Source organism: Schistosoma mansoni, chromosome 6, assembly GCF_000237925.1.
Source record: "Schistosoma mansoni strain Puerto Rico chromosome 6, complete genome".
NCBI lineage: Eukaryota > Metazoa > Platyhelminthes > Trematoda > Strigeidida > Schistosomatidae > Schistosoma > Schistosoma mansoni.
Genome location: NC_031500.1, coordinates 13161695 through 13176235, shown reverse-complemented (window position 1 = coordinate 13176235; position 14541 = coordinate 13161695). Strand labels below are relative to the sequence as shown.

Below are 14541 nucleotides of genomic sequence, written 5' to 3'. Positions count from 1 at the left end.
CTTCTTGTTCTATAAGTTATTTTATTATAAACACATATCGGAAGCCAATTCAGATTACCGTTTAAATCACAGCCTATAGATTAATATACTTGAATCCATTCATTTGAATTACAAAAGACTATTTTACATTAAAGAGGCAAGTCTTTCTCGAACCATGATTTATTAATGCTTGTATTTCATTAAATTGATCACAAAAATGAATATCTCAGTATGTCGATTGCATATATTTAGCCCATATGGCCTATGCTTGGTCAAAAAATGCAGAGAGCATATCCAGTTTACTATTTGTTTATATTGTAATATATACTTTTATCCTCTGCTCCTTTTGTTAATAAACACATTCTCTTGTCTGTATCTAATTCTTTACTGAATGTGGTATTTCGTGGAGATTTTTAGTAATTTTACGTAGTTGAAATCATCAGTCAATTGAAGCTAGACCACTATGGAAAACCTGGAAGCACTGGATGGCCGTTTCATCCTATTGTTGGACTCCTCAGCAGTGCACATCCACGATCCCACCTCACGGGATTCGAACCCAGAACCTATCAGTCTCGCGCGCGAGCATTTAACCGATAGACCACTGAATGATTAAATTATTGAGTGTGAGTATATCAAACCAATCAGCAACCTTATAGCATAAATGAATTTACTTGCATTCTGATTTTCTATTTCAATTCTTATCGTGGATTAAATTCAGTACTTGAAAGGAATAAAATGTCATGACATTTACAAAATAAAGTTACATTAATTAAACCATGGCAACAAAATTTTTTTTTTAAAAATGAGACAGATCAGAGAGTATTTTGTTAAGGTTAATTATTTCTATGGGAACAAGAAGGGGAACATTTTTGTGTTTTTTAAGCCATAAGTAAATGTTCAATATGATTAAATGATAGATGGTGAAAATGTTGAATTTTGAAGGTAATTTAAAGTAGATATGGTTTCTGAATTGATCTTTTTGATGTGATTCTTTATTGATCAATAACATTGTTCCATTAATTTAGTGATTATTTATTGAGATATTGACCTTGTTCCACTTTAAGAAAACGGTTAAATTCATCATAAGCAATTTGAATATGGCTTTTTTATGTTTCCAACTCCGCCTGTAGCTCCTCTGGGGGTTACTGCCGGTCCCAAGCCCGGGTAAAGGAGGAGGGTTGGGCATGGGGTTAGCGACCCCATCCCGTAGAAAATCAACTCGCTAAAAAAAACGCTAACCAAAAAAAATCATTCAAACCTTTCAAACTCTGCCCTGGGAGTAGAAGGAATAATTATGACGTCTCATGATGAAAGCCGAGTTCCTTCGGAAGTCATGAGGCCGATGCACCTTCTTACAACCAGAGCGACAATTTTTATAGGTACATGGAATGTCCGAACAATGTGGGAGACCGGAAGAGTCTTCCAAATTGCTGTTTGCTGCAGAATTTTTATGTTTCCAAGAAATCAGCTTATCTGTTTAATTATGAAACTAACAATCGATAAAGAATGCAAAATAGATAAGTGTATTCACAAGCTTAATAATCAATAATGGATCTTGGCTAGTAGTGGAATCCAGTTTGACGCGCGTTTCGCCCTAGTTGGGACTCGTCAGCTGAATGTACCTGCATCTCAGAGTTGATGTTCACTCTTGGACTCAAATCCAGTACCGTTGGCTTCAAACGCCATCGCGTTATTCACTTAGCTATTGAGCCCTGATAGCCATTTGCTTGTGCAATGGGGTGAAGTTTTAAATTCACTTGATATTGTTTGTTTGAATCTTCCCATTGTTATTTAGAACTGCAATTGATCAGTCTCTTATTGGCATATGTGCATCCTGTACGGACTACCTCGATATTGCCTGGAGTCACAAGCTCCATCATTGCTTATAAAGCTTGTGACTTCAGGCAATATCGAGGTAGTTCGCACAGGATGCACATATGCCAACAAGAGACTGATCAATTGCAGTTCTAAACATCAATGAGAAGGTCCAAACAATGTTAAGTGAATACAGATAAGTGTATGTTTCATAAGTCACTTTCTTGATTGAGATGCTGTCAAATCGACTGTATTCACCCACAAATGTTAATCTATTCAGATTTCAGTTATCTAAGTTGTTAATAAGATATAAATGTTAATTAGTATAGATATTCAAGTCTTACACAAGGTTAAGACGTCTTGGATAGCTAAGTGATCATTCTATGACAGTTGGGGAAATGGGTCCGAATCAACGATAAAGTGTTTGTTAACTTAAAATTTCAAGTACATTTTGTAGATGATTCCTGACTACTGTGAAACCCAGGTTAGGTTGATTTTGTTCAATCATCCAACCTCAAATAATGAAGAAAAATCAACAACTCATAGTAAACAGTTAACTTAATATAACTGTATTCAAGTGATAAATGTATTATGAAGTTAACTTATTTAAAATTCTCGAATTTAAATAAGGTTTTTCAGTTTAATATGGGGGACGTAAAACGGAGTTTCATCACGAAGAGAAATAATTGGAAGAATCACTTTGCATTAAGGAATACCGGGATATTTTGCAAAGCGGATACGACTGTAGAAATCTTAAAAATAACCCTATTTTGAGTTGATTTATGAATGATATTTTCCAGCAGATATCTTATCCAAGGACATGTTAACGAAAACCTGACATTTGAACCACCTTATTTATTGAATGTTTTTTTACACGGAGTACATAATGTTGGCCAAACAAAGTTGGCTCTTCTATATAGATATCCGAATATTATTTGCATAGTTATCGAAAGACGAATTCAACTAACTCAATCATTATGTTGTTGAAAGTATGGTCAACTTCGGTCATATGTCTCTACAAAAACTTCAAAATTTATCGATAAAATCAAACGGGCTAGGACAATCTGCAAAGAATTAGTGGATAGCTGAGGTTTTAACAATTCACCAATCTGACCTTGGTGTCTGTGTTCAGACGTGATGTGTACAGTACTTCGTCCTTCTGTGGTCCCAGCACCCAGTCGTTGGATTTCAATAATTCCGTAAGATTATTTAACATGCATATTCATCACTTCCTTACACTTACCAAATGATCAGTTATCTTAAGTATATACCTGCAAATTGTTACTTCCATTCCATTCCCCCTCCTGATTACCCTCCAGTTATTGAGCAACTTATACATGATACATGGAAATATATAATTGAGTGGTCAGTGAGTGGTGACTGATGTCACGTACTTCCAGCTCGTTAAATATTGATCGAGTTCCGTTGATCAAGTAGCCACTATTCTAAAAGATTACTTGAAATTTTAGGTGGTCGAATCTAGTCTATAGAAAACCCTGTTTGACTTGAGTTTCGTGCTAGTTGGAGCATATCGGTAAGTGGTACCTTCTGTCTTGAGGGAAATTATGTATTCTCATGGATTCAAACCTGAGTCATCCATTTCAAATAACTGAGCAGTTCAGACCGCTATTGACCTCCTAAATGGTCTCCTGGTGACTGCTTGTAATCAACTAACATCTCGGCATTAAACTAGTCATTTCAAGTCACTAAGGCGAGTGACTAAATTGCAATTTGACCGAGAGAATTCAGTAAACACTTAAAGAACTAGATAAACATGACATTGGTTACTACTCAAAATCAATCAATGTTAATATCTCAGGATGTCAGTCGCAACTCGAATAGCTTAGCTGCAATATATTAGTCTGTAAAACTTAGTGAAATAAGTTCAAATCATACAGGAAGCATCGGTGATCCATGCTGACAAATAAGACAAAAGCTAGGTCCAGAGTCTCCTTTTGACCACCCCCAACTATTTAACATCAAATAAAAATATTTTTAATCAATATTTTATCGACTCTTTTTAGGACTTAACAATTTTCTGATAGATGTCAATTAACTATAAATACCACTGTGTAACTTTAATAAGTGTAATCATTGAATAGACAGTCTTCTTCAGTGAACTATCACTGTGTAACTTTGAAAAATGTAATCACTGAATAGACAGTCTTTTTCAGTGAACTATCTTTATTAAACATGATGATGTAACAGGTATCATTCATTGAATATAATAAATTTTTATCGAAAAACGATTATAATGATAATAATAATAATAATAAATTCAATAAATAAAGTTTTTTCTACAATATTCTTTCCATTTCGTTAACATTGCTGTTATCGTTGTCGTTATCAGTGTTATCATCCCACTGTTGTTTCAACCTTCAAAACACCTTCACTGCAACTGATTGGATCTTACTTTCTAATTCTTTGACAAAATCATTTAATGTTGTTTCATTTTCTTCTGATAAATCCACATGAATCATATCGAATCGTTGAGGTGACTGAGGTCGAATTAAACTTCCGCCATACTACAGAAAGGTAACAGAACAAAAGAAAGATTAAGGAGTAGTGAAAAACGTATATAATAAGAAAAAAGTCCGAGTGACAAATTCTGATGCTCATCAGTATACATATGAGGTAAGATTTTATGACCGAGTTTGAAACACTGGGTTAGCCAGGAATCGGCTAAATGATAGATGTACGCGACTGAACAAGAATTGGCTTACATTTTATAGGAGTGAGAAATTCGCCGATAATGGCTCAAATTTCTAAGGGGAGGATATATATAAATGAGTACACATACATGTTTATTTATTTAAACACATAAATATTGGTACAAAAAAGCACCAGATAAATATGCGCCACACAAATCTCATTTGATTTGTGTGAGGGCTGTGATACTGACCAGGTGCCCAGACTGAAGCAGGCGGCTTTCTTAGGGGGCCACACCCCGAGCCTTTGACCTAAAGGTCTGATCCACAAAGCAGTGGAGCATCGTGAGGAGATGCAGTCCCATGGTAGCCGGTGACCAACAATAGGTTCATACGCCATTCGTTCCATCAGGATCCTGGAGCCCATGTGCACCATTGGTTTGGAATGAGGGTTTTCCAACTTCCCTAGGTGGACCCTCCATGTCCACCAACCTGGGTAAAGCGCTGGACATTCGCTTTTCGTCCTCTCAATTTCGTAAACAACAGTAATGCCACGAGAAGGCAGTGAGTAGGACTTCCCTGGTAGAGGCTATATATTCGCGAGGCCATGAGAGAGCATTTGGAGAGGGAGAGCGGACTCTCCCCACTCTCGGCCGTACCAGGGCATTCGGGGGCACACATACATGACTATTCGGTTGGTAAATAAAATTCCTTTCTCAATGTTGGTTGTTTCACTCGACTAGCCAGTTGAGCTAGTGCATAGGAAGATTTCGTATCAGTCTCAATATCAGATATTGCATGTCTCTACAAAATTTTTGTCCTTAAGCTGAAAAACGCTATGTTAATAGTAGATGAAATGGGATGCTACTATGTGGCCTTATGATAGCTACTTATAAGATCAAGTTATTGAGACAAGTCATCAACTGAACTGATATTAGAAAACAAGACCCATAGCTATAACAATTAAATATTTGTATCTAGTATACCTATGCATAGAATGTTTACAAGCACATAAAACGATTGGTTATTATAGACGATCGAACAAAATCAGTTTGTAGGTCACTTATTCTCTAAAGGTGTCTAGCTGTTAAGCCTAATTCTTGCCCTATCATATATTATCGTAATTTCATTAGGCTTACATACTACTGTTCATTTGATTCGGGTTTGTCTAATGTGGTAAACCAAATATTTACAATTTAAACTATGAATCTAGTACTCTTAGTTTTTGAACAAACTATAACAGTAGTATAACTTCCAGTAGTAGACGTCTCCAGGTAACCGTGAGGATTTTTAAGGGACAAAAATTATGATGTTGTTATAGAAACTATAAGAAAATTTGCTAAAATTGGTCATTAAAGTGACTAATTAGTCGAGTTTTAAGATTTACTAGACGTTCTCAAAAAGATTGACAGTCTAAATGTATTTGTAACTGTTATATCCTAGTGAAGACATAAGCACAAGTAACTTCCGGGACCTATTAATGGACGATTATTCTATATATATTCCTATTGTATAGCTCTTCAGTAACTAGATTATGTATATCTATATTCATCTTATTACAAGCTTCATTTTGACTTATGGATTATTATCATACGAATTACTGTCCCTAAATTATATTCAGTTTATTGAGTATTGTATCCCACGTTCACAGCCACATTTAACTTGATCTTGTACAAATATTATTTTCTATTTTATGGTGTGATGCAGTCTGTCTGTCTGGTATATAAGCCGAGTATGTTTGAAATAAATGATTAGCATAGTAGAAGCTGTAATTAGTGTTCTGGACTCAATTGTGAGAGCTAGGTGGACCGATAAGGACTCTAGACTGCTCATACCGGTCGAACATCAACGATTTTGGCACAGTGTTAAGATTAGACAAGTCGTTTTCCGATTAGTGGATAATTCACGTGATAAAAAGACGGACATAAAATTATGACAAATTGGCAACGGCCTTTTAAATTCATAACAGCAACCTTTCTCGGATTCACAAAAGTTTTTAAAACATTTATTATTCCGATTTCTTAAAGAAAAAGAAACTCGTCGTGGCGACTAACCAATGTTACTATGACAAGTTAGAAATTATTTCTAGTCAAAATAATAATAAAAGTATACATTAGTTACATGATACTACTTTAAACGCAAAAGTCGCTTATAGAAAGGTCGACAAAAGTAGTAGATCAACTGTTCCTTTCTTTACGTTCTGTTCAATATTCAATCACAAGAAATGTAAAATGAAAATGCCATATATAAATCTATTCTAGAATGATTGTAATTTGTATAATATAAGAGTCAATAAACAATTTCAGTAATGTATTTCATGAGAAATGATGAATGTGGATCTATTTCATGTATGAGTCTTCATAGCTAAATAAACTGAAATATAGACAAAACATCCTATTCAAAAATGAACTGCATTCACTATTATTATAATGTTATTTTTTAGTATTGGAGTTTGAGTAGTTCTTATAAAGTCATAATTTACATCAAGTATTGATCTTGGTAAGACAAGCACTGACAAATAGGAGGCAATGGATAGTTGTTTAATCCTAGTATGAAGATACTCAACCCATCAACAACCCTACAAACGATAGAACCGAAAACCTTTCGATTTTTCAGTCATTTCATACTTGAACGAATAAGTTATCATGTGTTTCGTGATTCTCAATGGTTATCTGAATAAAATTAGTCCCTAATGTAAACTGTAATGTTGTTGAATATATTGATATTTTTTGACTACCTAGGCTCCAATACTTCCAACGATTATTAAGTTATCAACCTCATGTATATTCCACTTAATAATTAATGGATATAAAAATGAATTACGAAGGTTGATAAAGTTATCTGAATTCATTGTGGTGTAGTTTATTACCGTTTAACGGAAATAAGTTATAAGTCTTGCTAATTGAACGCTATATTCGGATCCTAAGCTAGTCTCATAACCCCCAAACTAAATCTACACAGCGAATTCAACACGAGAGAAAAGGCGCCAGATATGCGAGAAGCACTTTACTCCAAATGTTCATTCACGTACAGAAAATATATGGTTTTTAAAGTACTCAAGAAGTCCTTGGTTTTTCCTGAAAATTCTAGAATGCTACTAAACATAGTAGAAGTGTAGTAATCAGTCAATCAGAAACTCTACATATGACTTTTCACTTTTCATTTTCTGGATCATCCCAACAATAAGACTGTCTGATTCTTAAACTCAGATGAATAATAAGGAGAACGTTAACACCTTTGGATGCCGGCTAAGTGGTCTATCGGTTAAGTGCTCGCGTGCGAGACTGGTAGGTCCTGGGTTTGAGTCTCGCGAGTCGGGATCGTGGATGCGCACTGTTGAGGAGTCCCACAATAGGACGAAACGGCCGTCCAGTGCTTTCAAGTTTTCCACGGTGGTTTAACTTCAATTGACTCATGATTTCAACTATACATCAAAAACGTTTTATTGTTTATTGTGGTATCCATGGTCCTAAACTTGGAAACATGAACTACTGTAATTCCCAGAATTCGAGATGAAAACTCAAAGATTGACGCAATGAAGATTTATTGACTTTTCAAAAACACGACGTTATTAAACCAAACATACTTATATACTGATTTTATACACATTTGATGACTAGTTAATTAATGTTATATAAATAAAAAGATACATAATGTTACATTTCAGGCGGCCTGTTTAAGCATCTGGGCTACCTGTTCCTGTCATCTAGATATTTCAACAAGTTATCTAATTTCGTTTGTTTTACTACATCATTATGCCTATTAATCGCACAACCTATTCAGGTGCGTTTCTGAAAAGTGTAAAACCTTTCGCTGTATAGGTTACAGAAGGCCTAATCAGAGATATCGTGGTTGCTGGTAATATGCAGCGAGAAGAATGTACATTATCCAGATGTCGATTGATTGGGTTGCTAACTTCTAACTAAAGATTACTCGATATTTATCGTCAGGAAAGACGAAGAAGTAAGAAACGGAAACTTGTCGAAGTACTTTGTGCTGAGAATTCTATATTGTACCAAAAATATAATACTGAATAAAGCTAATAATAATAATAATAATAAACTCAAGTATATTGCTGTAAAATACCTAAAACGTTCACACAGAATGATACAAAAAGTGTAATTGTCACACTAGGCAGAAGTTTACACCTGATATACTAAACAAAATTCTACCTTGATTGATACGAAATATATTGACCTGAAGTAATGTTACACTAGAAGGTACAAACTCCATATCGTACTGATTAACATTTTACACTGAGATTAAAACCAATGTTAAACTATCACACTGTGAATTTAAACTTAGGTCATGAAACGTTATAGTTAGTAATAACACCCGTAAAATTGACTTCTTATCCCGGTTTGTAACTTATTCACTTCAAAAAATAAACATGTTAAACGGTACTAAAGTGATCGGAACATACTTTGTAACATTAAAAAGATTAAACTCAACCGTTTTAGGCATCCTAAACACAAGTGAATAAATATAGCGTCTATATAATAAATCGAATAAGTTTTAACACTTCGTGATGTCATACATAAGAATCCCTGACGTAATAGTGGATGCTCACTTTTGAGACATCCTCTACTAGGACAAAACAGCTGTTGTTATTGCAAATTTTCGATTGAAACATAACAGGTTTTAAACTGTCACAAAAACCAACTATCAAAAGCAGTTTATAAAGAATGCATGAACAAAATAAAACAAAGTTGTTTATAAGAAAATATGTTAGGGGTGGCCAAACCAAAACGTGGCATCAGAGCTTGAAGTCATTAACTTCTAGTCTGAGCCATGTTGGTAGATGCAGACTACCTGGTTGGGGTCCGCTTGACTATCGTAACCAATGGTTGGAGACTCTAGGTGACATGGCTCAGAATCGATCACAATGGCGTAGGTGTATACACTCTTTATCTTCCCTTAAACTATGAGATTAAAATTGCTTCATATCTGTCTTCCTTCCTATACTATATTCTTACATGATCTTTCATTTATATATTATCACCACGAAATTAACTACTTCTATGAATCCGGTGTTCATCTTGTTGTGCTAATGAGGTTATGGCAACTTGGACAGATGCATATATGTGCCTGATCCTACGTTGTAGCTGACTGACTGACTGAATGAGAAAGTACATCAGTTTCGTATATTCGCTGTTTTTAAATAAGTAGAAAAAATTGTGAGAAAACATGGAGAATACTTCTACCAAATGTATGTTCACATACATTTAGCTGAGGATGTTGAAAAGAGTTGAATCACTAACTGTCTTACATAGGCACAATAATAACAAATCCAACCTTTGAAAAGGCCTTATGAATATGATACAATTTTTAAAAATAATATTGTAAACTATAACTTGTAAATCAGATGATAGATATTTCTTTTAGCCTCCATTCCATCTTTTCAAAACAAAACTCATACATTATTGAGAACTAAGACAGAAGTGTCAGTTGTTTTATTCATGGTTATAAAATTGAAACAATATATAACCATGACAATAAGTAAGAATATACTCAGGAAAATTTAACCTTTCAGCTGGACATCAGGTGGTGTTCACGGTTTTGTAATCCACATCTAGGAAAATACTGAAATTAGACATGTAGAATCTTGGATACCGGGTTAATGGCAGAAAAGTTAGGCGCTTGCTGAGAGGTCTGAGAGTACTAGGTTAAATCTTTGGTGGGATAAACTAGTGAGAAGTCTTATATTATGACAAATTGGCTTTCCAATACTTCCTGTTTTCTTAGTGATTGAAAGATTAGGATCAACTAGTGTTGTGAAGTATAAAATTACTCAGTATCCTCCAACCCTCTATCTCCGGTTTTCATTGCTTCTCTTAGTGATGTCGGTTTGGATCGTACAAGCCTACTGACAAAATCACTGAAGTAAACCATTTTTTGTAAAGCACTTTTGTACTCTAGGTTTAATTCAAACTGGTAATATTTCAAGATGTGTTGAGTGAAGAAAAAACTCCTTTCAACTTTGTACAATATTCGATCCACAGAAATAGATCATAGTGTAATAGTATTTTGTAACCAAGCTTATAGTTATACTTCAAAAGAATTACTTTTAATATTGTTAATAGGACGAAACGGCCGTCCAGTGCATCCAGCTTTTCCATGGTGGTCTAGCTCCCATTGACTCATGATTTCAACTATGAAAATATTGAAATCTCCACAAAACCCCTTCTGATCCATTGTTATTATTAATACCAAGTCGAATTTCTGAATATTATCGATAAAATGCCACTGAATAAAGAAAGTAAACTAATTTCTATCTGCATACCAACAATCCAAATTCTATTGACTAGATGACATTTAACACTACAAGTATATATATATAACAACATTGTTATGCTTGTTTGTTGTCTCTAAAAGAGTGGAAATATTTTTCACTTTTACTATGTAGTCTTCAATCACAACTATTTCAGTCTAGTTGGAATAGTTGGGTTTTAACTCCAAAGTCCAGAAAGCATATATCATTCACTATGAAACTTCTCATCTAAATGTACTTGTATACTAGTGTTTATGGTCACATTGGAACTTGAACCCAGTATCTTTCACTTTAAATCCGTTATCCATTGAACTATTGAATTCAAATAGCCATTGGCCTGCTCAAGGAGGATGATATTTATAAGGTTATTAGGAAGGTTTGAGTTATTCAGTTGTTGATAATCAGGACTGAATTTGATCAGTCTTAGTTGGCATATATGATTCTTATGTAGATTGCCAATTGGATTCATTAGCTCAAAGAGATAATTTGATGGGATTTGAGGTGAACATTACTAGGTTTTAATCCCAATGTGGGCATTATTACTTTCACCTGACAAGACTCAGGTAGAAAGAAATAAACCTCATCGATCCCATTTCTGGCTGCAATCTATCTACTCTAGAAAGCTTGACTCAGAATAGAAACATCGAAGCAGTGCGCATAAAAGCAAACTAGAACTGATTAAAATACAGTCCTGACAATCAAAAACAGGACAATTCAAACTCACACTAATAATGATAATTCACTGAAGTCATGAACCAATCTAAGTAGTTATTATGTACAATAGATGCCCTGGTACGGCCGAGAGTGCGGAGAGTCTGCTCTCCCTCTCCAAATGCTCTTATATGACCACGCGTATATAGCCTTTGCCAGGGAAGTCCTACTCACTTCCTTCTCGTGGCATTACTGTTGTCTACGAAATTGAGAGGACGAAAAGCGAATGTCCAGCGCTTTACCCAGGTTGGTGGACACAGAAAGTTCACCTAGGGAAGTTGGAAAACCCTCATTCCAAACCAATGGTGCACATGGGCTCCAGGATCCTGAGGGAACAAATGGTGTGTCAATCAGTCGTTGGCCACCAGCTACCATGGGACTGCATCTCCTCACGATGCTCCACTATCTTGTGGATCAAATCTTTAGGTCAAAGGCTCCGGATGTGGCCCTCTAAGATAACCACCTGCTTCGGTTTGAGCACTCGGGTAGTATCACAGCCCTCACACAAATCAAATGAGATTTGTGTGGTGCATATATATCTGGTGCCCCTTTGTACCAATATTTATATGTTCAAATAAATAAAGAATGTAATTTTAGTGATAATATCCTATAGAGCATCAATGTTAAAATGAATAGTTTGATTTTTTTGTTTGTTTGTTTTATGATTCACGAATAATCGATAAATTTTTCAAATCAATAAATATGTCAACTATACTTTAAATTAACCGCTACCTTTTTTATCATGGATACTTACATTAAGATAAATGTTTCTGAAAGTTAACCATGACAATATTGATCAATATTAGTTTCTGTAAGGAATTTGAATGAATATTAATGTGAATTAATCTTTTTTCTTTTTTATTTAGAAGAAATATTATCATTTATCATCTTTTTTTTCTTTATGTAAGGTACATTTAGTAAGATGGTGAAGATTTGTAGCTCAAATGGATGTTTTTGATGGAGTTTTGTTCTCTGAGCTGGATGGTTTAGTCATGGAGCTTTCAGCATCCTTCTGAACGACATCATCAGCACAAACTTCGAGTAGAAGTGGAGTGTTTGAATTTCTCCACATGTGGTTGATGTTGATTGGTTTCTGTTGACCTTAAATCGAGGTGTACAGGACAAGCTGTGAATCACATATGAAGAAATTCAAACAATTCACTTCTACCCGAAGCTTGTGCTAATGATGTCGTTCAGAAGAATGATGAAAGCTCCACGACCAAACCATCCAGCTCAGAGAACAAAACTCCATCAAAAAGTACATTTAATAGCCTAGACAAAATGAATTCTTTAAGTATTTTCCTATACTTCTATTTATTAGTTATTAAATGACAATAAATATATCATAGAAATCTTTATTGTTAAAGGTTTTTCTGTGCTCTAAATATTTTTAATCTTGAGGTGAATAGGGCACACATTGAGGAAATCACCCAACTGCGTCACAAGGTAAGCCCTCACATGGAATCCTGAAGGCCAAAGGAGAAGAAGAAGACCAAAAAAACACATTGCGCCGAGAAACAGAGATAAACATGAGAAGAATGAACAAAAATTGAATAGAACTAGAAAGGAAGGCCCAGGACAGAGTGAGATGGAGAATTCTGGTCGGCAGCCTATGCTTCATCGGGAGTAACAAGCGTAAGTAAGTAAGTTAGTAAATATTTTTAATAGGATTCCTAAACTAATATTATCGTATCGTCTAAGTTACAAACTATGTGGTCACTAAACTAGTTACTGTGATTGTCACTGGATTTATGAGGCAAGTAAATTTCCATTTTCGCAAACATTGGGAAAAAATGTAGAAAAGGCATAGAAGAGCAGTTACAAGTACCGTCTTGTTTTAGACTGAAAATATGCGTAATTATGTCGGTAAACTACTAAACTAGAACTCATTCGAAATAATAAATGTGAGAAATTACATTATAAGAATATTTTTGACGCAAAGGTGAGTGGAAATTTTGTAGTTAATTGATTGATATCTATAGACAGTAGAAGATATGACAAAAATCAATGCTAGTGAAAAGCCATGACCATTGGAGTCCGATTCGTGTTAGATGGAGACAGTTATCCACCTCAAATAATATATAAAAAGTTGCACAAGATCATGGATCGATTAAAATTAGATATCAACACGATTAGATTTCGGCTCAGTGGTCTACATGTTAAGCGTTCACACGCGAGATTGAAGGTCCCAGGTTCGAATCCCGTGAGCTGGGTCGTGGATGCGCACTGCTGAGGAGTCCCATAATAGGATGAAACGGCCATCCAGTGCTTCCAGGTTTTCCATGGTGGTCTAGCTTCAATTGACTCATGATTTCAACTACGTAAAATTACTAAAATCTCCACAAAACCCTCTTCTAATAATGATCATATGTTCACTAGTGACTGGCTCCATGAGGTATTTCCTTGAGTTCTAGTGAGAAGCAATGATCAGTGGAGTACAACCAGGTCTGTTGTGAGATATCAACTCACTGAAGACAATTGGTGGATGTGTCGCTCAATTTCGTGGATTGGCTGAAGTTAGACATTAACACCGATGGATGCCGGCTCAGTCGTGGAGTGGTTAAGAGCTCGTGCACGAGACTGATAAGTCCTGGGTTCGGATCTCGCGAAGCGGGATCGTGGATGCGCACTGCTGAGGATTCCCATAATAGGACAAAACGGCCGTCTAGTGCTTCCAGGTTTTTCATGGTGATCTAGCTTCAATTGACTCATGATTTCAACTATATAAAACTAATTACCACTTTATATGATATAAATCACCTTGAGAAACTCTATTCAATAATCATTTAAAAATATTCAGAAATCAATAAACTATACAATAGAATGTGTATCAACAAATATTTACTCTATAAATAATTATTATGACAGTTCTATCAATGAAAGAAAAGGTAATATATACCTCATGTTTGCTTGTTCAAAGTAACCTATTCAATATTAAACTAATTAGTCATATGAAAAGTAATAAACATTTCATAATGGATAATAAGGTGGATTAAACAATTGACAAACATGGTAACGACTCTGACAAGGAAGCTGGATGACACGGGATCGAATACGTCACAGAGCATCAGTTCCCTCAATATTACAGGTATGCCTTGCTGACGAGTGCCAAGTAGC

At 35.1% G+C, this 14541-nt stretch overlaps 1 protein-coding gene across 1 annotated transcript in view; it reads right to left on the bottom strand.

Moving 5' to 3' along the window:
* Nucleotides 1-3963: 3963 nt before the first annotated feature.
* Smp_156230 (hypothetical protein) overlaps nucleotides 3964-14541 on the bottom strand; it is a gene marked incomplete at its 5' end in the record, with an annotated part of 16770 nt that continues 6192 nt past the window's right edge. Inside the window, one exon of the mRNA XM_018798318.1 lies at nucleotides 3964-4319. Within this exon, the coding sequence (XP_018653272.1) occupies nucleotides 4173-4319 (147 nt within the window). The 3' untranslated portion in view covers nucleotides 3964-4172. The remainder of the gene's footprint in view (nucleotides 4320-14541) is intronic.